The 26,827-nt window shown below is 53.2% G+C and overlaps 1 protein-coding gene across 2 annotated transcripts in view; it reads right to left on the bottom strand.

The window, feature by feature from the left end:
- Positions 1 to 26,827, bottom strand: part of ADGRD1 (adhesion G protein-coupled receptor D1) — a 102,030-nt gene that overhangs the window by 15,870 nt on the left and 59,333 nt on the right. For both annotated transcript variants that reach the window (XM_033098036.1, XM_033098034.1), the window contains 5 exons: positions 17,592 to 17,665; positions 12,943 to 13,066; positions 8,530 to 8,633; positions 7,004 to 7,115; positions 6,121 to 6,274 (listed from right to left, as the gene is read on the bottom strand). In XM_033098036.1, coding sequence (XP_032953927.1) covers positions 6,121 to 6,274; positions 7,004 to 7,115; positions 8,530 to 8,633; positions 12,943 to 13,066; positions 17,592 to 17,665 — 568 coding nt within the window. The remainder of the gene's footprint in view (positions 1 to 6,120; positions 6,275 to 7,003; positions 7,116 to 8,529; positions 8,634 to 12,942; positions 13,067 to 17,591; positions 17,666 to 26,827) is intronic.

The raw sequence follows: 26,827 nt of genomic DNA on the forward strand, positions 1-26,827 counted from the left end.
AGCGTCAGCCAGCCTCCCAGCCCCCAGTGGCGCCACCACCAAGACCCCCAGTCTGCACTGAGGAGGCTGCCCCACGGGGGTGGGAGGTGCAGAGGCCGCGGCGTCTGTCTTCTGCCAGGAGTGATGAGTCCAGGGCCATCTCATGGGTTCTGGAAGGTGCAGCCAGGGGTCCCAAGGATGGATTTTCAGATTCGGCAGCTGAGGCTTTGCTTTAAGTCCGTGCCTGCACCCCTTCCCCTGGTCCTGGCCATGACGAGGGGCCCAGGTCTGGGGTTGGCACCTCTTTGTAAGGACTCTTTGTAAACGGAGGAGTTGATGTTCTTTTTCTGCGTTCACAACTGACTTGTTTCTTGTGTGATCCCCAAACCAATGCCGGACGCTCCTTTGCCATTTCTCCCCGTGTCAGCCCCCATGTCCAGCAGGGCCAGGCCATGGGGCAGTGACCAGAGGGTCTGTCTGAGAAGATGCCAGGCCCACAGTCTGCTTCCTCTGAGGCAAACTGTGGGGGCCACAGAGACTGGGTGAAATCACAGGTGGGTGAATGAGGACAGGTCAGCAAGATGGAGAAAACAGCGGCTGGGAAAAGTCTGGGCTTCAGAGCCAAACACCACCTGGTTCTACGTCCAGAGCTACCGGGACCAGGGGGCAGCCTCAGGAAACTGGCTGGACCTCTCTGGGCCTCCACGTTCTCACTGTGGAAATGGACACAGCAGCCCGTCGTCCCCAAGCTGCTGTGAGGGTCACAGATGTGCCCGTGTGAGGCATGAGGCACTGGAGGGAAGACGCTCACCCGCAACCCCCACGGTTATCAAGCGACTTGGATCCCATTTCCTCGGGTACCGTCACCTGCATCGCCTCCCATAGCCACACAGACACGTGACATGCTTCTGCAGACAGCTTGGGTCCCTCTGGCCCATGTATGGGGTCCCACATGTGCTCTCTGGAACGTGGTGACCATGGAGGGGGGCCTCATGGCACCTCCATGGCTGCGGCTCCTAAGGTCCAGGGAGGGGAGACGTGGGGGGGGGCTGTCAGAGCAGCGGACAGCGGGGCTAATATGAGGCCCCACACAGCGTGGGTGGTCTCAACAGAGAGAGGGGCAGAGCGTGACATCACCAGCACACAGACGCCCCCTCCTGTGGAAGTCACCAGTGCCGACTGCCACATATTTCTGGAGGCCGGCTCTGGACATGTGGGAGGTGTGCCTGCCCGCACCCAGGGGCTGTTGGGCCAAAGCCTCCTTCAGGGCAATGAGGAGCAGACAGAAGTGACATATGCCTGTCAGCTGAGTGTGAATTTCCAGTGTGACTTTGTCCTGGGTCCTCTTCTCTCACAGCTACTGGCAATGACTCGAGCTGGTGACTTCTGCGACCCCCTGGGCTCCTGCGTGACTGCTGTGAGCAGAGCTCCTGCACCACCACTGGCGGGTGGGGATGTGGCACATAAACAGGAAGTACTTGCTGCTTTTCCATCAATGAGAGGTGGAAGCTGCTTGTTGCCACGGTGACACCCCAACTGGTACAGCTCCAAGAGCCTGGCACTGTGTGATCAGCCCCGAGCACAAATGCCATTCAGAGAAAAGGGGGGTCGAGAATGAGCTATGATAAATTCTCACCCCCAGATGAGTGGGGGCTCCCAAAAGAAATGAAGTTGTAATAGAAAAAAACCAAGCAAGTTACATTTCTTTCACCTCCGAGTCTGTGATCGGAGATTCGTGTCTGCTGCACTGATGTGCAAACTCTGAAACGTTTGTCACTCATCGCCACCTGGACGCCGTGGCTGGAGATTCTGTTTCATTCACCTCGCACGTCCCAGCGCAGGGCTGACAGCCAACAGAACCTCAAGAGATACTATTGATTTGACACCTCCAATCCCAATTCAGCTCGAAACACAGTCCCAGGGTTTCAGAAATGACTGTTGGAAGGTTGGAGCAAGAGCCGGGCACACACCTACGGGAGGGGGCTCCCTCCGCCGGGCGCCTTGCAGCGTGGCCTCCGCACGCCCGGTTCAGCCTCCAGCTCCTTCTTAATTACTAACTGAAGGTTGAGAGAGCACAGCTGCCTGCAGACCGTCTTTATTTAGGCCCAAAGCTAAATCTAACCTAATCAGAACAAAGGACGCAGTTCATGAGCCCTGATGAAATTAATTAAGGGAGAGCTGACGTGGCGGCGGAGGCTGCAGGCGGCTGAAACCCAGCCAGCTCTCTATCCGAACACAACTCCCGTCAGGGGTTACACACTCAGACCTCCAGGGGCCGGGTCGGTATCAGAAACCACCCAGTCCCAGCTGATGTCCTCAAGGAGGAATGTAAACTCGGGGTTCCCAGATCACCTCACTTCTCCAAAGAACTCTGTCATTTTATGTAAAATCTCTCCATTTAAAAATATCGGCAAATAATTATGTCTTTCTCCAACACTGTGCAGACCAAATAAGAGCCTTCAAAGCTGGATTACATTGGGTTGACACACACACCCTATCTTATAACCAACACACAACTCCACTCGCCAGGTTCCTTTCACTGCAGAGACAAATTTCATAAACACTTTACTTCACTTCCATTGTCTTTGCTGTGGCTTATGGTGTGTGTGTGTGTGTGTGTGTACATTTCTAACTGTATGCCCATATCCATAAAGAAACTAGCAATCACAGTTGGTTGGTCACATACTGTCCTATAAATCCTTCCTGTAAATGAAGACAGAAGTTGCAGGTAGGAACAAGCGTCCTCTCGGGGAGTCATGGAAGGACTGAAGGAGCAGGTTATGCTTGAACCGGGCTCACCATGGCGGAGAGTGGAAGGAATAGGACATTTGTGCTGGGAGCCCACAGTGGGCAAAGGTGTCCAGGTGTGGAAAGCACACACAGCAGGCCCGCTCCCAGGCTGGGTACAGGACCCCAGCGAGACCACCGGAGTCCCTGCACAGCCATGGGAAGTGGGGGCTGAGCCGTCTCTCTCACATCACCCAGTGAACCCATGATGGATGCATCATTTACCTCCACTTCACCCTCAAGTAAATGCATTAGCTAGCTCAAAGCAAAAATAAACATGTTTACTGCTTTTTGCACAATGAAGACTGAAATTAAATCGACTTGAAGAAAAGCAGAGTAGCAGGTCCCCAATGCCAGATGAATGCTTTATAGCAAATTCAAGAAACCAGTTGTCAATTGCTACAGTCTGGCAGGAAGTGGGACCTCCTGTGCTCGCAAGGATGGGCAAGAAGGAAATTAAACACAGAAGCCACATTCGTGTGGAGCTGACTTCCAGAATGATGGCATGCATTGCTCCATAGACCCATGCCTTAGTGAGACAATCTTAACTGGTGAAAATTAGCTTTTAAAAAAAAAAAAAGCCCAACCATTTAAAGTCTCCATACATTTTTCTAAGGGCCTACAGCAAATTAAGAAAACTTTATTCAAGAAATCCTACTAAGTCTTGATAAGAACAAAGATTCTGAGACAGTTGAGATACAACCCACCTCTCTGCACAGCTCAGCATGAGCAAAGCACCACTTCAGACACGTATGACCAAGAAGACAGGGTTCCCTCTCCCCCAACACCCAACCAAGAGCCACAATATCTCCCTGGCTGCCAGCATTTCTCAATTCCTCAGCTCCATGTTGCAGAAGTTGTACTCCAGGTAAGAACAGCTGAGAGATCAGAGCTCCATCTAACCTCCCAAATAACTGAAATGAAAAGTACAATAACTAAAATGAAAAATTCAGTAGAGGACCCCAATAGTAGATCTGAAATGGCAGAAGAATCAGTGAACTTGAAGATAGACTGAATCTCAACAAACTCCAAGTAAGATGACCACAAAGACATATACACCCAGACAAATCAGAATAAATATGTTGGAAGACAAAAGACAAAGAGAAAATCTTAAAAGAATCAACAGAAAAATAAGTCTTCATGTACAAGGGATCCTGGTAAGATTAAGAGACTAATTATCATAAGAAACAATGGAGCCAGAAGGCAGTGAGATGACATAATCTAAGGAAAAAAAACCGTGTCAACCAAGAAGCTATATCTAGCAAAACTATCTCTCAAAAGTGAAGATGAAATAGATATTTCCAGATAAACAACAAATGAGAGATTTGTTGTTAACAGACTTGCCCTACAAGAAATACTAAAGAAACTTCTTCAGGCTGAAAGAAAATGACCCCAGACAACACACACACACACACACACACACACACAAGATTAGTAAAGGAAATTATGTAACTATAAAAGATAGGATAGATGCATATCTCTTCTCCCTTTTTTTCTCATAACTGATTTAAAAGCAACAGTATACAATGAAATGTATATAATTGTATTGCTGGACCTATAAAATATAGAAATGTAATGTATTTGACAATGATAACACAAGGGAAGTAGATTATAGCAAAGCTGTATTTGAGATAAGAAATACCACCAGACAGTAACTCAAGTCCACAGAAACAAATTAAGAGAATCAGAAATAGAAAATAAGAAGGATAATATAACAAACTCCATGAAAATTTACTTGTTCTTTCTTCTCTCAACTTCTTTAAAGGACGTAAGATGAAATAAAGCAATAATTATAACAATGTATTGTTCAGTAGCCATATACAGATGTAATTATATAACAATAACTGCAGTTAGAAGGAAGGGAAAAAGAGCTGTAGAGAAAAGGCATTTCCATATCTCACTATAATTTATCATAAATCTGAAATACATTCATATATATATATATACATATATATATATGCCAGCAATTACTAAGAAAATAACTCAAAAATGTGGTAAAATCATGCAAAAGTAAGCAGAAAAGGAGAAATAGAGGAACCAAACAGACACATAGAAAACAGAGTAAAATGGCAAGTATAAATCCAATTATATAAGATAATATTTAATGTAAAAGGATTAAACAATTTAATCAAAAGGCACAGACTGTCAGACTGGATTTTATAAAAACCAAGATCTAACTCTGTCTTTTCTACAGAAGACACACTTTGTATGCAAAGACACAAATAAGTGGAAAGTAAATGGATGGAAAAAGATATACCATGCAAGCAGCAACCACAAGAAAAGTAGAGTGGCTATACTAACATCAGATAAAATAGCCTTTAAAACATAAAATATTACTAGAGATGAAGAGGGATATTTTATAATAAAAAGTGTCAATCCACCAGGAAGACATAATTATAAACATTGGCATACCTAACAATAGAGCCCCAAAGAGATGAAGCAAAACTAACAGAATTGAAGGGAGAAATGACAATTCAACAATAATAGTTGGTGACTTCAATACCTCACTTTCAAAAATGAATGTAACAACTAGACAGATCAACAAGGAAATGAAAGACTTGAACGACATTATAAACCACTAGAAATAACAGGCATTTACAGAATACTCATCCAACAACTGCAGAATATATATTCTTCTCAAGAGTATATGGAATATTCTCCAGGGTAGGCCATTTGTTAGTCCGCAAAACAAATTTGAATACATTTAAAAAGACTGAAATTTTACAAAGCATGCTGCTTGTCTACAACTGAATGAAATTAGAAATCAATAACAGAAAAAAAAAAGAGAAATTCAAAGATGTGTGGAAATGAAACAGCACGCTACAAATAATCAACGGATCAAAGAAGAAATCTAAAAGCAAATTAGAAAATACTTTCAGGTGAATGAAAATGAAGCCACACATACCAAACCTATGAGGTGCAGCTAAAGTAATGCTTACAGGGATTTATAGCTAAAACGCCTATATTTAAAAGATAGATCTCAAGTTAATAACTTAAACTTTCACTTTAATGTACTAGAAAAAGAGCACGCTAAATGAAAAGCAAGCAAAAGAGAAGAAATAATGAAGATTATACCAGAAATTATTGAACTAGATAATAAAATAAAAAACAATAGATAGAATCAATAAAATAAATAGGTCAATCTTAGTAAAAATCACCAAAATAAGTCAGAAATGCTGGGAGAAAGTGTTTTCCAATGATGTGAGACTTTGCTTTTGATTGGCCAACATCCTTCTCCTTCTGTCTTGCCCTCTTCAAGTTGCAAAGGACAATATGAAGAGAAAATCCCATCCCGTCCTACCCTACCCTACACCCTCCCACCCCACCCCACCCCCCCACCCAGGCCTCACCTACCCCATCCTATCCCATAGTAGTATAGGTGCTTGCTGTCCTCCGAGCCGAAGACCTTGATGACCATGCTGTAGAGGTGCAAGCCCTCCACCAGCATCCACGCAAAGGCACTCAGGAAGAAGTAGTGCAGGAGCATGGCCAGCACCTGGCATGGGACCTGGGGTCAGAGCAGAGAGGTAGAAGGTGAGACCTGCCTGGGTGGTGCACTGGGTGTTTCCTGTTGTCTCAGCCTCCCAGCATCCTTTTTTGGGGGCATCTTCTGGTCACGGTGCCTCATTTTTTTCCTGAGAGTCACGGCTCCCCTTTCTAGTCTGAAGGATTTGGGCATGTGACTCAGGGGTCACCAGTCACTGCTCCATGACCCTCCCAGGCACAGTGATAGGTTCCAGCAGGTGTGGGTTGAGGCAGAGCCAATCAGCCTAAATATCCTCATCCTCTGGCTCAGGGGTGGGCACATGACCCATCTGGTCCAATGGGGTGGGTTCCAGGGTGGGCGGGGCCACCAGGGAGCAAGGTTTCCATCCTCCATCCTCCCTCCAGACATGAGGACAGGCACCTGGGCCTTGGAAGTCATCTTAGCTCGAGGGGTGGGGGTGGGGGGCTGGGAAGGGAGTTGAGAGACAGAGAGGAAGCAGCCTTGTGACATGGCTTACACCTTAGGTTCTAGAACTTTCAGTTCATCCACTGGAAGGTGTTAGCTGGCTACCTAGATGCTGAGCAGAGAAAGCAGACTTGTATGTCATCTTCTCTGTCTCCCGGGAGGAACCACGGCTGGGCTTTCTGGGGGCATATATCCGAATTCTGAGTTGAAGCATTCTAGCCAGCAGGAGAAGGGATCAGCCCCAGTGAAAGCAGAGGGAGGCCAGCAGGACAGGAGAATACTCACCGTGCCCGGCTGGCAGTGGAAGCTGATGAGCAGCAGAACTTGGGCCACGAGGACCGCAAAGGACAGGTTGGCGTGGATGTGGTAACGCTGGTTCCGGATGGTGCTGACTGAGCTGAGGACAGACAGGCAGGGCTGAGGCCCAGGCTTGGGTGGGCACAGCTGTGGCCGCTGCACACGCCTCCCAGAACCACCGAAGGGGCCTTTGGGAAGCTGGCCCCGGTGCCGTCCCTCCGGCCCTGGACCTTCAGGCTCCTTGCTGCTCTTGGAAACCACCCAGCCCCTTGCAGCCACACAGCCCTGCCTGGCCTGACCTGCCCACTGCTTGGACACAGTCCTTTCCTTTTTCCTGCACTCAATGCCCTTTCTGGTGCCCACACATCCCAGCCTGCTCTAGCCTCGGGCCTCCACACCAGCTGTTCCTCTAGGATCAGCTCCAGGCCCCACCCTGAAGGGGTTTCACCTCCCCACTCTCTAAACCATCACCTCCTGGCACTGCCATCTGTGAAGCGTGTTCGTGCCTCTGTGGCCTTGGTCATTGCCGGGCCCCACCAGACGTGTCTATGTCTTAGGCACAGCTGTGTCCTCAGAGCTGACCACACCTGGGTGGGGGGCCATGCTGAGCAAACAGCAGAGGAACCAAGGGATCAGAAACTGACTGTCCCGAGCATAAGGCGTGGCCCCTCCAGACGTGTACTCGTCCCCTCCTCCCTGGCTGGGATTCCCCAGAACCTCCTTATCTGTCTCCATGCACACCTGCCCTGTCCCAAAGGTCCTGGGTCCTGATGACAGCAGCAGTGGGTGAGGCCCAGGGATGCTGCTGGCCTCCCCTTGCTGACCTTGCAGCAGCTTGGACCCCCCCGCCCCAGTCACGTAACCACCCAGGTGACAGGTCCTCAGGACAGCAGAGCAGGTGAGGGCAGGATGCAGGACTCCAGGAGGAACCCCAGGGGAAGCCCAAGAGGGAGGACACACACCAGGGCCCAGGGGGTGTGGCTTCACAGCTGTCCATCAAGAGGCACATCTCCCATTTTATTTCCCTGTCCCCCTTCGGAAAGGCCACAGAGGGACTTAGCTGCCCCCTCGCTCAGGGGGTGCAGGGGCTCCTTGAGTTCTGACCAGACCACGTGGCTTCAGAGGGGAGGGGCAGGGCCTCCTGGAAAGTGCTTCCCCCGCCCCCCCCCCACCGCCAGCGCCCTCACACCAGGGACCCCTCCCAGCGCTCAGCCCCCACAAGTCGCATCCACTTTGATGTCCTGGGGAGAAGTCCTCAGTTCGGGCTCTCACTGGCCAGTCCAAGGGCCAGAAGGCCCCGTGGGTCAGGGACCTTTCCAGAACCTTCCAGCTTAGCTCCAATTCCACAGCCCTCCTCTCCTCTCTCCAGTCCACTGGGGCCTCTCCCTGCATCTCATGTCGCGAAATGAAAAGTGGGTGATGCACAGAATCTAAGAGGCCCCGGGGCATTCTCCAGCTCCCGAGTGCAAGTGCCAGCAGGGCGGTGGGGGGGAGGGGCACGGAAGGTGACTCACGAGAGCATGGCGAAGGTGACCAAAGTAATGATCAGGCAGAGCACGGACACGGAGCAGCCGACGTAACTGATGGACGAGAGCGCCACCTGGTGTCCGCGCGTGAGCTGTGCAGGAAGCAGAGCAGAGGGTCAGCCGGCAGGCCCGGGTCCTGGATGGGAACTGGGCGGTGGTTCGTGGGGCCTGAGCCTGATGGGCGCTTAGGCTGGAAAGGCTCGGGGCGAATGCACAGCTGAATGCGCGGCCATGAGTGTGTGGTGACCACCAGGTCCTGCTTCTTCCTTCAAATGTCCTGTTGTTGCCACGGGTAGAGGTCCAGTCCTTGGGTGTTAGCCATTGGGTTTGTACATTTCAAAGGCTCCAAATGGCTCCCTCAGTCCTGAAACTTCTCCACCCAGCCAGCCGCACCTCACTACTGCCTAATCCTTCCCTCCTAACAGGGGAGCCGCCCCCCACCCCCGCCGTGCACACCCCCATCCCCATGGTGGACACGCCGCCTAGTCTAGACTGCGGTGTGTCCATAGCTGCAGAGGAGATGCTGGGTTTGCTTAAGAGCCGGTCCCGGGAGCCACAGGCCGGGTTCAAGGCCCAGTGTGCCCACATCCCAGCTGATGGCCTGGACATGTGACTTCCGGGACGCTGCGGGGACTCCACCAACGTGGTGTATAAAGTGACTAGGCCTGTTCGGGGTCACAGGATGTGCTGTGTGAGAGGCTGTGTGGGAGTTTGCTAGTATCCCTGTCACCGTTGACCATAACAAAACGTGGTAAATTAAGGGGCAAAGCCACAAAGGATGGTGACAGAAGCCACTGCTCATGGAACTGTGCAACCCCAAATGGCAGCCCTCTCAGCTGCAGGAGCTGGGGTCTCAAGTCAGACACACCAGCCCTGGGCCCCCGCGAGCTCCACGCTCCCTGAGCCACGCGCCTCAAACACCATAACATGTATCCATGTGTGTCTCCACGTCTCCCGTGTCCACCTCCTCCAGCCCGGGCCGCCTCCCGTGCCCCATCCTCTGCACCCTGGGCCACTCAGCACACATCGCACCCCAGGGGCCCCTCTGCGGGTACCCGTGCTCCCCAAGGCCTCACCGCCTCAGTCATTCTGCCGGGAGGGGCCAGACAGCAAAGCAAGACCCTCCCAGTCACTCTGGGGAGGGGACTTAACCTGGACAACCAGGTACGGAAGAGTGGGAAAGCACGGAGACGCAGAGACATGGGCCAGATGCCCAGAGACAGCCACAGCGAGAGCCTCCGGGCTTGTAGGATGGAAGGACGATGGGAGGGGGTGACATGAGGGAGGCCGGGCTGTGGCAGAGCTGGAACCAGGACAGGCCTGCCCGGGGGCCGGGGGGTACAGGGCGCACGGACTCAGAGGGGCACAGCCAACACCAGCAGCTCTAAGCAGACACACAGGCTCACCCCCAGTGCCCGTCTCTCACTGGCTCTCATTCCCGCTGTAAAGGGAACCTCAGACAGAGTCAAGGACAAGTGGGGACACGTGAGAGGGCAGGAGCTCGCAGCAGTGGCCCCTGGCTGCTCCTGGGCCTGTGCCTCCCCCGCCCACTGGCTCTGGAAGGCTGGCCCTGCCCGCCTTCCGGGCCCCGGGTCGCCCTTCCACGGAGCTGCTCCGACCCACGCTGCCCAGTGCTGACCCGCGCCTCTGTCCTCCAGGCCCTGGACAGCATGAGCATGTGGCTCCAGGCAGCCAGGCTTGATGACACCCTGGGCTTAACTAGCTCTAGATCTGTCAGCAGCCCAGCCGGCCTGCCTGTGCCTCAGGCCAGCTGCAGGTGCCTCCCACGTCCCGGTGACAGAAATGCACCGACCGCCCAGGACAGACACAGGTGAGGTTTTTGGTTGCTGGCTGGGGCCGGGGAGGAGGGGGCTGGGCCAATGGGCCCTCAGGGAGCACAGCACTTGGCTCCTACATCCTTAAAAAGATGTTGGGGACTTGCCTTCCTCTGGCTACAGTCACCCCAGTAAAGGAGTCGTGGGGGGCCGAGGGTTGAGTGACAGACAGGCGCCACTGGGAAAGGCGACAGGGACCAGGAGATAGGAGAGGTGGGGTAGGACCCACTGCTGACGGCACCCAAGGCTGGCGTAGGGGGTAGGGGTTGTGACGACAGAACGTGTCAGAAGTTGCATGAGTAAGTGACTGGCACACGCAGAAACCCCGGAGGAGGGAAGCTGCCCCAGCACCGGCTGCGTGGCCCGGCCTGCTCGTGCTACACCCACCGCAACACAGATGCAGCTCCCAGGCTGGGCTTTTCACCAGCTCCCCGCTGGTGTTGGGCTGCACACAACACTCGCCTGTGCCCTCCCTGGCAGGCAGAGCCGGGCTCAATGGCTTCAGGTGGCTGCACCTGGCCAGGTCCTATAATCAGGGGCCGAGTGGACGTAGCCCTGAGGGGTGGGGGAGGGGGTCCTGTGAAGGCGGGACCCCCCCCACCACACACACACACACACACACACACACACACACACACACACACACACACACCACAGTTCCCGTCGTGGGAAGGCGTTCTGTGCCCCAGCGGTGCCCTGCCTTTCCCAGCCCACGGCTAGATTTAGAAAAGCCCAGAAAAGCCTGGGTTTGCTTCAGGACATGACTGCTGTGAGTCACAGACCACAAACTCCAGTGCCTCTGGAGAGGCATTTACTATAACACGGGAGGCCAGCTGGGAGCGCGCTGCATCGGAACAAGTGGGGCTGTCCTTCCAAAAAGGAATATATTTATCTTCCTTTTCTTTTGATAAGAGTCCCCCTAGGTGAACATGCCATCTTCCTGCCTAGAGAAGAACAGGAAACATTTCACTATCTTCCTAAAATCAGAACAACGGTGCAGACGTGATGGTGAGGGCAGCGATGGCAGTGGTGGGGACTGAGCCCACCCCGCCTGCAGGGGGCAGTGGCTGCTCCATCACCAGTCAGGCGTGGAAGCCTTCTTCGTTTAAGAAAACCAGAAATCCAAAATTTTAGATATGTCAGTTTCGAAATATTGACAACTATGTTTTTAAACCTCTGTGGGCTAAGTGCAGCATGGCCACTGGCCCAGGTCAGCCTCCAGACTGGCGTGTGACTCGGTCTCACTGACCTACCTTCCCTATGGCTGCCACACCCCCCTCCGGCCTCCGCCCGCCCCACGCCTGGGTCCTGCTCCCTGCCCAGGACAGCTGCCCATGGAGCCCACCGGAGCAGCCCAGGGGGGCCAGTGCAGGGAAACGGCCACAGGTGGGGCCAGCCACTGGGACAGAGAACAGCCACTCGCGGGGCTTCTGGGGGTTCTGCCCTGGGGGGGGCCCACCACCACCGCCCACCCCTCCCCACCGGCTGGGCCTCGGGGACTGTCCACCATTGTTCTCTCCCTCTTGCCCTTTTCACATGGAAATCCATCCAAATCTTTGCATAGTTGTAACTCATCCTTGAGTAGCCGCAGGTTATTTCCTGATCAATCCCCTCCATCCACAGGACGGTGCGGCCTCCCTTGGTGTAGACGAATTGGGCGGGATTTACAAAATCATCCGTGTCATGTTCACTAGTGTTTCTCCATTCCACTTCCACTCTAGGGGAGGGTGTGAAGGTCCTTCTACTTGACACGCTTACATCTCACCTTGCTTTCTGATTCCCTCCGTTCTGCGGCGTAGACGCCCAGGCGTGTGCTGGTAGGTGACGGGGTCTGTTCTGGACTCGGTTTGTCCCACTGCCCTCCCCCACCCCCCACCCCCAGCCCTGTTCTCACCACCAGAAGGCAGAGCTCAGGAAGACAAGGCCTGACGTGGGGGGGGGGGCAGGCCCCTCCTGCCATTTTCATTAATTCTCTAAACGCCTCGGACCTGGTGTCTTCTGTGATAACTGCCTCCATTTTTTTTATGTTCGTTTTTAGCATGGGTAATTGTAAACCATTTCAAATTGACCTTTCCTGGCAATGAGTAGAAATAGTTTGCTTCCATGAAGACACCCACAGTTTGTCTAAATCTGTTCACCTACATTGAGTGGTGGCAGATTGATACTTATAAACATGGTGCGCAGGCTTTTTTCGCTTATTGCACTGAGCTGTGCACCCCACGACACCCACCCAAGTTGCAGAGCCTGCCTTCCAGTCTGCACACAACTCCTTGAGAGGGACGGGGTCCTCTTGGGGGTGGGGGGCGGGGGAGAGCTGCCCGAGGACGCCTGGGGGCCACGATAACACCTGAAGCAAACATTTCTTTTGCCAATAAGCAGAGCCTCACAGGTGTCCCTAACCATGGGGTCCTCCTGGCCAGCAGCCCCCGTCCACTCCCCATCTGTCCCCTGAGGCTGACAGCCCCCTGGGCACTGCTGGGGAAGACATGTCGCTCTGGCCCTGCCTGCAGCCTGATGTAGAAAGGGTACCTTCTTGGGGCCTGGGTCCCCCACTCCTGGCTCTTACCTCCAGCGGGACCACCTGCATGAGGATGGCGAAGTTGGTGAGGTGAGAGCAGTGGCAGGTGGAGTAGCCGAGGTTCCCTTCTGTGAGGACACAGCCCTGGGTGGACCAGACCCCCTCTCCGGAGCTGCAGACATGGGACAAGTGGTCAGTGGAAACACCTGGAGCAAATCCGTTAAATCCTGACGTGTCCCAGTCTGTCGGCCCAGCAGCCCCTTCTGGTGCGTTTCTGAGCCCCATGCACAGGGACAGGTCGGGGCAATCACTGAGTGATGGGTGACATGTGAGAACATGAAGTGTCCGTCCTCCCTGGAGACTGGATCAATACAAGGGACGTACAAATGTGACAGAACGTGCACCAACATGGGTGAAACAGAACAGAACGTACTATCACGTTTAACACGTGAAACAGAAGACCATGTATTTTCTACGAACATAAGCATAAATTATAAATTATTGAGAAAATTCCCCAGAGTGCTTACCTCCAGAGACAGGGGAAGAGATCAGAATAAGACAGAAAAGATTTGCTTTTTTATAATGCTTCACTGTTTAAAAGAACAATGTATCAGTGTATTACTTGTATCACTTCTTAAAGTATAAACTTAGACCAAAACAACTTGAAGCAAATATGCTTAAAGGGTAACTGTGCTTAATCCTTACGGTGAGACCATCAGCGATGACAACTTCCTTCTCTGTATCTCTCTAGATTTTCAAATTAAAAAACAAAATGATGTTTAAGTGGTTCTTCCCGGATATTGCAAATTTGCATCATCAGCAAAGGCAGATGTGTTTGGCAGGGGCCTGTGAGAAAAGCTCGTGTAAAGTTGAAGAAATGAAGGGGCTCTGGCTTCTCTTTGTTTTATGTTCAGTTTTAACTAAGACGCCAACCGTGGACATGTGTCCCAATGGGCTGACCAGTGCTCAGCCCTTTACTGCTGCTGCTGGTGTCCTGGGACAGGGACACACACTGGCAGCATTTTGACCTTCATCCCTGAGGCAGAGAGTGTCCCTATGAGGACGTGGTGTGACTGTAACTCTGGGTGAGTCTCGGGTGGGGGTGGGCACGGAGCCTGATGGCTGGGACTCCGCACAGCAGCTTCAGGGTGGTTTGCATGGTGAAAGGTCTGCCCTCCTCGGGCAGGTGGGGGCATTTAGCAGGAAGCACAGCCAGGGCCACTGGAACCTGCCAGCTTAGAGGAGCAGAACCCTACAAATCATGTCAGAAGGAAAGGGACTTAAAGGTGGGGTCACGTCCTCCTCCCCACCATCCCTTTTGGTCTAATTTTCCCAGGCCCTGAGCAGAGTCAGCAGCTCCAGCTGCTGTGTTATTTATAGCGCTTGGCTGTCTATTGAGGGTCTGAATGCCATACTTCCACTAGAAGGTGACCTGGAAATGAACAGGCACTGAATTAGGTAAACACAGCCACGGGGACAAAAACTGTACCTTCTGCTATGCAAAGGGTGGCTGGGAATTAAAACCATGAAAGTCACGTTTCCCAGATGAAGCCACCAAGGTGTGACAATGAGTGCCTTAATTAGCCCCAAGTGACATTACCGCTGCCGAAGTCACATGATCTACTCCCAGGGAGCCGTGAAAACAAGAAGCGCTCCCCAGCCTGTGCATAAATGAATCTGCCGCAGAAGCCAGGCCACGCGATATTACAGAGAAAATGTGGGTGAGCCTGTGACCCAGGAAGTCTAAGTAAAACAATGCATGGACATGATAAAATACTGGACATCGGTTAAAAGAATTGTGGGCAGAAGGCAAAACTTCTGGAATGACACCGGAAATGTGACACTAAACAGTACCGTATATTTCCTTTGCACACAAATATAAATCATACCTAAATTATTGAGAAAACACACTCAACCCCCACCCCCCCCACCCCCACACACATTGTGGTTACTGCTGGGGAAAGGGAAGGAGACTGAGAGAAGATATAAAGGTCCATGGGATGTGTGTTTGTTTATGATGTTTTACTTTTTAAAGGAATAAAGTGTTGCAGATTGCTTGTATCATTTCTTAAAGTATAGTCTAGAAAAGAATGACCCAGAATTCTAAGTCCAGTGAGAATATCTTTCAAAAATGAAAGAGAATACTTTCTTAGACAAACAAACCTGGGAATGTACAAGAAAAGTTAAAGGCATATGATACCAGACAGAAACTTGGATCTACATAAAGAAATAAAACAGCTGCAAAGGGAAAATATGCAATTATTATTTTCTTATTTTTAATTGCTCTAGAAGATAACTAATTAACTAAAGCAAAATTATTAGCATTGTATCATGCATTTATGGCATCTATAAATCGAAAATGTATGGCAAGAATAGCATGAGCGATGGTCAAAAGGAATTGTAAAAAGATTATTGTAACGACTTAGAATATATGTGACATGATAATAACTATTTGAAGGCAGACACAGATGAATTAGAGATATACACTCTGTACCTCAAATTAAAGGAGGTACACAATCGAAGTGAATAGTGGGATAAAATGGCATCACAAAGTATACCTGCCAATCCAAATGAAGTAAGAAAAAGAGAACATCAGAAACAAAGATCGGAAAATTAGAAAACAGCTAGCAAGAGGGTAGATTATAATCCAACCACACCAATAATTATATTAAATATAAACGATCTAAACATACCGATTAAAAACAGAAATTTTCACGTTGGATAAAAAAAAGCAAGGCCAGTCATATGCACTCTAAAAGAAACCCACTTTAAATATAAAGATTTAACTTGACTAAAATAAAAGGATGGGAAAAATAAAACACGCAAACACTAATTAAGAAAGCCAGAATAGCTACATCAACATTAGACTAAGTGGAGTTCAGAACAACAAATATTTCCCGGGATTAAAAGGGACATTGGAGAATGATAAAAGGGCCAATTTTCCAAGAAGACGTAACAATCCTGATGATGCATGCACCTAAGAACAAAGCTTCAAAATACACTTAAAAAGAACCGATAAAACGCAAAGGAGAAGTAGATGAACCCAGTGAGCTGGGGGGGCAGGAGGGGCGACCGCAGGTGGACACAGGGGACTCTTTGAAGCTGATGGAATTGTTCTTCATCGTGATTCAGTGGTTACACAAATACGTTCATGTGTGAAAGCTCACAGAACTGTGTAAGAAAAGTGTGGGTTTGCTGAATGTAAACTGTATCCTATTAAATAACAATTGGGAAAATGGACAGGGAGGACACACAGGCTGTTTCCCCCATGGTGGCTGGGAACGGAGGCCAGGAGGTCACAGTGCCATTTCACACCTTCTCTGATGGTTCAGTAGTTTTACTCTTAAAAATATAAACCTGCTAATACTTATGAATTTGGGGCAATGGGTATCTGCATGTGTTACATTATTCTGTTTTTAAAATTTGTTCTTAAAATTTCTTCAGAAATAAAACCCAACATGCCATTGGGTTCTTGCCAAATCCTGTTTCCCTTTTTCTAGCCATACTTTTTTTTTTTTCTCTACAAGCAGTGCCCCCAAAATCAGGATGGCTTTTTCTAAGAGAATATGCTTCCAAATTTTCATAATTTACAAACAATGGGCTGCAACTTGCTGAGCTTGGCCCAGGCAGAACCCCTGAAATCACAGAGCCGTCGATCCCTTTTGCAGATGGCAGGAGGGGTGCACTGCTCAAGGTCACAGCCAGAGAAAGCCACTCCACCAGGATGACAAAAACAAAAAAGGTATTTGCTGACCATTATGCAGGACCGGGTGCATAATCACCACCGCCCATGGAGCAGAGATAAAGGGGGATCAGCCAATGCCCTGTGGCCCCCCCCAATCTAGCATCCTGAGCCTCCTGGTTCTCTGATGGGTGGGTCCTCGCCAGCAAAGGCAGCACAGCCCTGGGGGGGGACAGCGGAGGAAGAGTGCCTGTGTGGGAGCCCTGGTGACAGGAAGCGTGAGCAGCCATCAGGTGGGGTGTGAGCTGGAGGCCCCAGGTGTGTTCTGCTGCTTCTGCAGCATTTCACGCTTCACATAAAAATCCAACAGTCAGAAGCTCCGGCAACACTGGGCCTGGACCCCACGTGGAACGAGGCACGGGGCCAGACCTGAGCAGCCGAGAGGGTCCATGAGCCCCACGCCCTGCCCACAGCCCACCCACGCCCAGTTCTCTTTCATGGTCGCTGATGGCCCCTCCCTGGCCCCTGGGCACCTGTTTCCCATCCCTGCTTTGAGTGTGGAGACACTGGCAGTGGGCATCACGACTAGGTCAGCAGAAGGCCCGGACGGCGGCAGGTGAGGCCTCACAGGTGAGCCGGGACGGGGTCATGAGGGAGGGAGGTGGGGGAGGCCCTGGGTCCGGGCTGAGCGGCAGAGGTGGGGTCTCACAGGGTTTTCAGCAGGGACCGTGCTCCCCAAACAGCGTCACCCGTCCTGCGGCCTCAGTGTCTCTGCGGAACGGGGTCAGGGTTTTGAAGGTCCCCTGGGCTTTAAGAGGCTGTTCCTAGTAAGTCCTGATGTGACCTGCCCCATGTCCAGTGTCGTTTCCCGACTCACAGAGCAGGCAACCGTGTGGCTTCCAGAAATGGGGGGCCGTGGTCATGGCCTGGCCTGTGCACACCTGGCACCCCTGTGGCATGGCCCCTGCTCATCCTCCCCCACCCCTGGCCCGGGAGTCTCCCATGCAGACAGTACCTGAAATCCAGGAAGGCGCAGTACAGGAAGACGTGGTTACTCTGGTTGGTGGCCTCGCTGTACTGCCTCCTACTCTGAAATGAGAGAGAACGACACCTTTAGTGATGCAGCCGGAGGAGCAGGCTCCCGGCACTGACGTGACAGCCACTGACTTCCCAGCTCATGCTCGCTGTGGTCCAGGGCTCTGCCGCAGGGCCTTGGCACGTGCTGGCCCGCCCCTTCAAACGTTGTTCCCTTCAGGTCTCCTCAGACAGACCTTGGGCCGATGCGGAGCCACGCCCCCCTGCAGGCCCCGCCCTCTTATCTCCAGGTTCTTAGCCTTGGTCCCCAGGCAGCCCAGGTTGCGTATTGACTGATTGGTTTGTCTGCCATCTTCCCCTCTAGGCCGTGCCCACAGTGCCTGGCTCCACCCGCAGTGCCTGGCACACAGCAGGCGCTTACTAAATATTTGTTGAATGAGTGGACAGAAGAATGAACAAGAGTCCACGACCCGCTTCCTACAACTACCGCTGTCTCCCAAGAGATGGAACTCTGCTCCTGGACATTCCTGGATGCCAGCTCAGGGCACATGGCAGCAGCCGCTCTGTCCTACACAAGACGCAGAGACCCCTCCAGGAACTGTCCCCAAGAAGCTCAGGGAGCCAGCAGCTCCACAGAAACCAGGGCTGCTCGCGGGACAAAGGGCGTCTCATTGATTCCCGGCCTCTAATTGCTCAGAACGCGGAGCATTCTCCCATCTGCAAACGCTGCCGCTCACGAGCCGTCACTCACCCTGGCCTCAGGGCTGCGGTGGCCAGACGTCCGCTGCTCTTTTCTGCAGGATGGGCAGTGGTGACGTTCTGTCCTCAGCGCTATTCTAACTCACACACGTAAGCTTTGCTGTTTCCCTGATGGTGGGCAAGCCTGTGGCAACCCAGACGGGGCCCCCGCAAAACCAGAGGGCTCCTCCATCGTTTCCTGATTCTAGAATCTTCTCTGATCATCCCCGTGGCATTTATAATCGTATTAACGCTGTCCGTTGCTGATGTTTTGACAAAATGGAATCTTCCCACCTCTTGCTTTCTTCTTCTAGTACCTTGTTATTTTAATACACTGTGGGGTCTCTTGAAACTGCCTGAAAACCCTGCAGCTCCTGCCTGGAACATTCTTCCCCCGACCGGGGCTAGTTCCTCTAATACTTCATATGTCACCTCCTCGGAGGCTGAGCCCGTCTCTCTCTCCCGTGGCCTCTTCCGTTTTCCCACAGCACCGAACACTATGTGAAACGTCTTTAGTTATTTATCTGTTCATCGGTCTGTCACCTGTGTCCCCCCCTTAGAATAAAGCTCCCGGGCAGGGACCCTCTCTGTCTTAATGCTCCTGTGCCCACGGCCCAGCATATGGTGGCTTGCGTGGGACACTCAGAGGCACTTGTGTGTGACTTACTGAGGAAATGTAAGTTTACAGGCGGGAAGGTGTGATTTCTGATTCCTAAGAAGGGCCCCTGAGGGGACGTCCATTCCGACAGACTGGGCCTGGCGCTGACCGCAGGACAACGTGAGACGCCAGTCGGGCTACCCACTGTCTGAGCTCGCATGGGTCAGGTAAGTGGGCTTAACTGAACCTCCAACCCCATAAAGAAACTCGGGGAGCCCAAACGACACAACGTCAGGATCTAGAAAGTCCATGGGAAAAACCCCCTGAAACCTCGAGCCTTCATTCTTTTCTCATCCGTTTTTCTAGTCTGTGGCCAAGACACCCAACGCCATCCGCAATGCCACCTGGGGACACCGTGCCTGGCACCCCTTCCATGTTCACTGAGGAGGGCGGTTTTCCACACCTGGTCCCACCAGCACCACGGAGGACCTGGAATGGCTGGTCGGACGGCCGCAAGAACCAGAAACTGGTGGGAGCCGGCCCCTGGGTGTCAGAAGCCTTTCGGGTGACAATGCACAGGGATTTAGACCCACTGAAAGCTGAGGGATGCTTCCTCCTCTGTCCCCGTGGAATGCCTCAGCCGACTGTGACTTCCTGCTCAGACACAGCCCTGTCTGTGCCACGGAAGGTCACCAGTGGGGGAAACTGTTATGCAAGAAACCTATAGAATCAAACCTACAAATAGAAACCTGGTGGGACCCCACCTCGCATGTGTGAGGCCTCCTGTGCCTGGACCCACGCCCTCCAGGACAGCTTTACGTGTCATTTTAACAGCAGGTGCGTTTGTGTGTTGCTTGCACCATGTAAACAGAATGCTAACGCAAGCCAGGGCTAGAGGGACCATGTGTCACCCCCATCGCCTCCAGCTCAGAGGCGGAAGTCCCCACCCCGATTCTACACCCCAATTGCGCTCATCAAGGGGAATGTAACATTCAGCCGGACGCAAGCCCAGCGTGTGTGGTCAGAGGGTGGAGGGCAGACAGCGCTGTCTGGGCTGGGCCAAGGTCACACCCAGAACCGGGAATCTGCTGCCCTGGGTCCTCTAGGCCCCTCCCGGCCCAGCTCCTGCGTGGGAAAAGCATCTCGCCTCCGTCTGAGTTTGGAGTTTGCAACCGAATGGAAGGAAGGCTGTGTACCATTCTCCAAGGAGGAAGGTCTGGAACATTCCCAGAAGTGTTATCTGGACGGGGGTGTTAACATAGGGGTGCGGTGCAGCCAGAGCGGGGGCGGTGAGTCAGCGTGTCACCCACTTTCCTGGAGGAACTGGGCGGCGTCGGGGCCCATCAGCCTGGGGGACAGATGTGGACCCTCCCATTAGTCACTGGGGGGCCAGGGACCAGGAAATGGGGGTGTATTCATCAGGGTGGCAGGAAACCCACATTCCTACTGAGGGACCTCTTGGTTCTGCAGTGAAGGCTTCTGGGGGTTGGGGGGTCGGACCCCGACCATACCAGGCTCGTCACTGAAGGGTGTTTGATGGCCGGGATGTCTCCACCTGGTCCAGAGGCCCCGGAACCCAAGTGTCCACCTTCACTGTCAGCGTGGGATTCTGGGAACCCCTCCCCCCCACAGGATGAGGCCCCCTCCTCAGTCACCCCAGGAGCCCAGGGTGAAGGACGGAGCCCGCAGACTCCTGACTCAGTCAGCAATTTGTAGTCACGTGTCCACCTAGGGCAGGTGAGGGAACATGCACAGAAGAAATGGCTTCCATGCTTCAAGCAAAAAACAAAGAAAAAAATCCTGTGAAGTTACCTGGGGATCTGGAATTAGAACAGCCTGCCTCAAAATTGAACAGAGTGTTTTCAAATCGTCCGTATGCCCAGCAGCCCCTGGCAGGGACGTTCTCTGTGGAAAAACTGCTAACACGGGCTAGACCTGGCCCCTCCCCCTCTGCGTGTGGTGTTTCCAGCTGTGACTGAGAGATGGGGACACAGAGGAGGTGACGCAGGGCTCAGAGCTTAGAGATGCAAAGCTTACCAGACAGAAGAGGCGGGAGTATGTAAGGACAGGGGGCTGTGAGTCAACGCGTGTTGAGCTACAAGTTTAGGAGTTTTATGTGTTTCTTGCCTGTAATTTTAGGAGTTTTATTTATTTCTGGCTTTCCCGTGAATCTGGGGTTGCTACACAGACGTGCTTCCAGTTTGGTTCAAGTAGAATCAATGCAGCTGTCCTGGCCTCAGATTTCTAACCTTTGACCTCACCTCACCTCTCACCCTGTGTCCCCCAAGTTGACCACAGAGACACCAGGTGTCCCCAGAACCCCCCAAGGAAGAGACCCCAGCGCCAGGCCAGCTTTGGCTGAGGAGCGTCTTAACACTGGACTAGCTGAACTCTTCACAGGAACGTGAACTCAGCCAAGGGGACCACAGGTGACATGCTGTCACTCTCATCATCGCAGACAAGACGTCGCCCTGCTCCCCAGCACCTCAAATCTCAACCCTTTGGGGACTGTCCCACGTGCGAGTGCCGGACACCCCAGCCCCAGCCGGCCCACCCCAGACCTGGACGCCGGTGGCCCCGCTTCTGGCCCCGGCTGTTCCACTCACCCCCCATTTGCACGCCAGCGCGTGTCTGCTTCTCGCCCTGAGGCGTCCCTGTGGCTGGGCCCAGAACCAGGGGGTGATTATTCATGGAGCGCTGCCCACAGCCCAGCGGCTGGGCTTTGCCTCCCAGGCTCCTCCTGGATTATCTTTCTTCCCAGATGTCTCATGCTTGGGGACTACTCGCATTATAAATTGCATTTCCCTAGACACCTGCTTTGAATTTTTCAAAGGGGTTCCACAAAGTTCATTTTAATATTATGTGTCCTGAGGTATAAGAAGGGACAAAAGAAGCCAAATGTAAAGCGCAGCTTCAAGCCGCGACTGCCCGGCCTCTCCCTCTGGCTGGACCCCGTGTGGCTGGGCCTGGCCCGCGAGGACGGTCCTTATGGAAAGATGGGCAGTGGGTCCCAGCCAGGCATCCAAATCGGGTCTCGTTTCCAATGCCGCGGGTGGGAAGGTTTTCCTCCAGCCAGAAAACCTTCCTGGATTATAAACTAAAGTATAACCTTGGCTGTAACTATAAAAACAGCGTTTTTAAGGACAGGTGAGCACTGCCTCTGTGTGTATTGGTGTCAGATGGGACACCCCGCTCGCTGCACCATTTGTCATGCAGGGTGGCCTGCGGGGTCTCTGGTCCCGCTCCCCACATAAGAACGCGGAATGTGGCTAGGCCAAAAAGGAACACCCACGGAGCCATAGATGGGGGAGTCATACCACCATAGTCTCACCGGAGGCTGGATCCACATGACCTGCAACCTGCTGTCCCCTTTTCCGCCTGCTAGCTGCAATCCACTCTTGCTAGCTCAGCCCCCATTTTTCTGCTAGTGTAGCCACAGCAGTTATATCAGTGGCTAATTGGCCAACTGGTTATAGCTGACGGCCATCTACTACCCAAGCCAGCACCTTTCCACGAGAGGCTGAGAGCCTGGAAACTGCCTCTAGGACTCTGTCCCCACAATTGTTGTCCTCAGACAGGAAGAGAAAACACGGTTTTTCACTGCACAGGCTACAGAGCAGAGCGCTCAGTGTGGGCGTGGCGGCTGGAGGGCTGGCAGACAGGACATTCTGATGACGGGCAGGCCGTGCCCCAGGGGCCACATCAGAATGGCCCAGGGAGCGGGATACCTTTATTTCTCTGCAAATGCTGGGATGGCTTTCTAAGGTTATAAACTTCTGGGCTGTTTACAGACCAACCTCTGGTGTTAGTAACACACCACGTTGGTGGTCTCCAACCCTCTTGTACATCACGTCCCATGAACGATGACCAGTCTACACAGAGAGGAAAGGAGGAGTTTAGAAGCGCACAGTAGGCATTCTAGAGCCGTCTAAGGAGAGCTGGACGAGGTGAACCTGTGACTCTGACCAGTGCATGCTGGGGTACACATTTCGGTTAACGACCTTCGTTTCCCATTTCCCACTGTTTGCTACTCTCTTTTTAAAGTTCCTATGTAAAATAGTTCAGCCCAAATTTCTCTAGGCCTCAAACACCCACATGCAAAAAAAAAAAAAAAAAAAAAAAATCCTTTTCTTAAGACAACAGAAAACACATAAAGCCTTTTCCCCGAAATTGTCTCCCACATATTAAAAAGACAACTTTTGAAAAGGGCAAAATCGTCACTCTCAAACATCTGAAATGAACACACATCAAAGACATTATTTGACTCTATTGAATGAGGCAACCACTGAGACAGCACTGTCACTTGGGGGGGGAAGGGGGGTGACCGCTCAGAGTTGGAGGCTGTCGGGAACGCTGAATGGATCTGCTTCATGGAGACAAAGCTGGCAACCTGATTAACACCCCCGGGGAGGCGCTTCCCCACCAGCTCTCCCCCTCTGCCCGCAGGGCTTACATTTCAGTGGGCAGAATTCCAGATCTCATGGGAGCCACGCAACCATACAGGCAGGAGAACGCGTGAGGGGACAGTGCCCTGGAGTCCTAGTGTTCTGGCCGCTCAGCCTCTGTCCGCATTCTCTCAGTTTTACCTTTATTCTCCCTCTCCCTCCCCCTGCCCCTCTCCTTTCTCTCTCTGACTCTAAGCTAAGCTGACGGCTCCTTGAAGAGAGAAGCCTGTCTGTCTGTCCTGCCACCCACCACGGCCACCGGAAGGGCCTGGGAACCCTGCTCTGATCCCCGATGACCACCAGCAGGAGCGACAGCTCCACAGTCAGGGACACCAGCGTCCTTGCCCAGATGGCAGGTGTACTGGTGACACAAGAACTCCCTTGGGGGCCGAGTTCAGAAACAGACGAGAAGACACAGACATGAATGTGGTGTGACAGACGCCGACTGCGGCCCTGGACCTCTGGTAGTGGAAGGGCAGGAGACCACCCAGGACTGGCCTCGTCCCACTGCAGCGCTGCTTGTCCCTCTGACACCGGGTTCCCATCTTGCTCCGAGTCTGGGCTGTAACAGGGGCTCCATGCTGCCCGAGAGAGATGGCAGTGAGCTTCACGCCAGAGACAGCACCCAGTGTCCACCATCCATGCACACCTGTCCACCTGTGGTGGGGGCAGCGCCCCCAGCTCTGCTCCTGCAGCCCCTCCTGTCCCGACAGCTGGCCTTTCCTGGGCTACAGAGGGTCTCCCACAGAGACAGACCCCAGGAGGGGCTGGAAACTCAGATCGGGGCTCATTGGCCTGTGACCCAGATTTCTGTGGCGTGAGGAGGAGCAGGCCCAGCACAAACCACTTAAGGCACAAAGGTGGGGGAGACAAGCACGTCTCAGTCTGTCATCTCAGCCACGCTGGAAGAGCATCCCCTCTTCCTTTCAACAGTTATCTTTTGGTTGAGGACCGCTGAGCAGGCTCTAGGAAATCAGATACCCACTGCTGGGGCTGTGCCGAGAGCTCTCATCCTCCAGAAAATCATACGTTGTTACACAAATCCCCCAATTTGCTTAAGCAGAGGAATTTTGATGGAAATTTACCATTGAAATGCAAATACTCAAGTTCTGTTTCAAGTCAAATGATAAGGAAAAAATGAAATGAAGTGTGCCGTGGCGACTGCGGCTCTCAATCAAAGGCCGTGAGGAACGCTGATGCTCCTTGGGGCGTGTCAGCAAACCCCCCTGCATGGTATGGACATCAGCGAGAGGGCACTGCCACCCTCACACCCGGCTGGCCAGACGTGGTGACCATCACAAATAGGTCACGTTCTCTGGGAATTGGGGTTAGAAAAATACAAGTCCCACTTCACCTTGAGCGAGTCCAGAACAGCGGGCCGCCCAGCGAGACCTCCTACTGAGGCAGCACATCTGACCAACATTGCATGGTGACCATGACGCTGGGCCGTGGGAGCACAGGGCTGTCCCCTGGGACAGGCTGAGGTCCCAGCCTCCAGCACACACTCCTGGGACCCGTGCAACCAATATGTGCTCCAGACGCTCTGCAAGCGAGGCATTTCTGCCCAGTCCCACAGGGACCAAGCCCAAGCAGAGAAGAGACGATGCCCTGGACCCCCCGGGGTGACACGTGTAAGCTGCAAACAGTCCTGACTTCTCCAGCTCCAGGTGCTCTGTCAGACATGCTGCTTTCCCTCCCACAGCTCCACGGCCCCCAGAGACAGTGCCTCGGGGGGCTTTCCGGCTCATCACTCACCCCTGGGAAGGGTGTGGCCATTCTGGCTGCCATCCAACAAAACCTGTTCCTAAAAGCTGGGCACCAGGCTCACCTTAGGACAGCCTGTAGCGCGTCCTGCTGTCACACCCAGCCAGACCCCCCCAGGGTATACACTTGGTGCTTCACGATGATGTCACAGGGCCAGCCAGAATGCAGGCCCCGTGGCCCCGCCCCAAACAGATACCCCGGCCCCTGAATGTGGGCGTGTTCCCTGATCTGAAAACGACCCTCCCAGCCACAAACGGTCCTCAGAGGACAGGAATCTTTCATGTGAACTATAAAAAGTTACGGGTCAACACCCTGTCATCACCAGGGAGTAATTACTAACCTGGACTTGCCTCCACCCTGCAATTGCACGGAGCGCCATCCCAGGACTCGGCTCAGACCCGGGAAGGGGCGCCGTCTGCCCATCCGGCCGTGTCACCGGCAGCAGCTGCTTGGAGCCGGAGCATGACGGCCATTTTCAATGTGCCTCCCCGCAGCTGCAGGAGGAGCTGAAGGGCACGCTGTCCCTGGGACAGGGACTCAGAGATGACCGGGGTCCCCACTCACACACCATCCACGCCCCATTCGCCGTGTCCACAAGCTCCACTCAGCAAACAGGATGCTCCAGCTCCATGCGCCCAGGTGTGGACAAGACAGGCCTGGGACACCGGACATCTGCTCTCTGTGGTCTGCAGTCCAAGGCCCCTGACTGACCACTGCAGAGGCCACGCTTCCTGCCCTTGAAGCTGGGCGTTGCCGTGTGACTCGGTTCTGACTGGTGGGGTGTCGCCGAACACACCTGTGGGGTCCCAGGACCCTCCTTCAGGGGAGCTGACAGGCCCTGCAGCCCCCGTGCCCCCCCGTGATGTGTGACATAGAGGTGACAAGGGCAGTGCCATCAGAATTGGGGGACAGAGTCCCAATCCTGGGAAGTGCTTGCCTGGGGCTGCCCTGCAAGGTTTGGGGTTATTCACCTCAGAGAGAAACAGGCCAGTGTTAGGCCGCTGTCACCTGGGAGTTGGTGACGAGGCAACGACGTGGTTTCACATGAAGCCAAAGGCCCCCCCTCTTGTCCCGCGAAGCACCGAGCTGGGGCGTTTGTGGGGTCACCACTGCCCCCCGAGGACCTGGATGCGGGGCCTCCTGCGGCTGCTGACTCACTTCTGCCTGAAGGCGGCAGCCTCACCCTGACCCGCGAGGGACACGTTTCGTGGTCTGACTCGTGGGCTGTGTCCCCACGCCTCACACAAGTCCCATCAGCGGCCACCCCGTCAGGGCCACTGGAGAGCCAGTCATGGGAGCCTGTGTCCCAGAGGCAGCAGGGGGCACATAAGGGGACAGAGGGTCCCTGGAACGCCCCATCATCCAGTGTCCCCCTGCAGTGTCCCCGAGATGAGCGGGAGTCACCTTAAACGAGTGTCACATGAGAACAGAAGCGGTGACACCCGGGGCTGTGGGGTCTCTGCCGTCACTCAAACAAGCCGTCACATGCTCCCATGGGGCAGGGTCACCACCACCCACTTGTCACTATAAGCTGGCCACCCACGGCCCCAGGTGTACTCTTTGCTCCTGAGTGCAGCCCCGCGTGGCCCCGTGGTGAGTCTGTCCCCTCCCCGGACTGTGCAAGTTGCAACTAACAAACCGACTTTGATGTCATCTGTCCAGTGTCCGGTG

Source organism: Rhinolophus ferrumequinum, chromosome 25 (genome assembly GCF_004115265.2).
Source record: "Rhinolophus ferrumequinum isolate MPI-CBG mRhiFer1 chromosome 25, mRhiFer1_v1.p, whole genome shotgun sequence".
NCBI lineage: Eukaryota > Metazoa > Chordata > Mammalia > Chiroptera > Rhinolophidae > Rhinolophus > Rhinolophus ferrumequinum.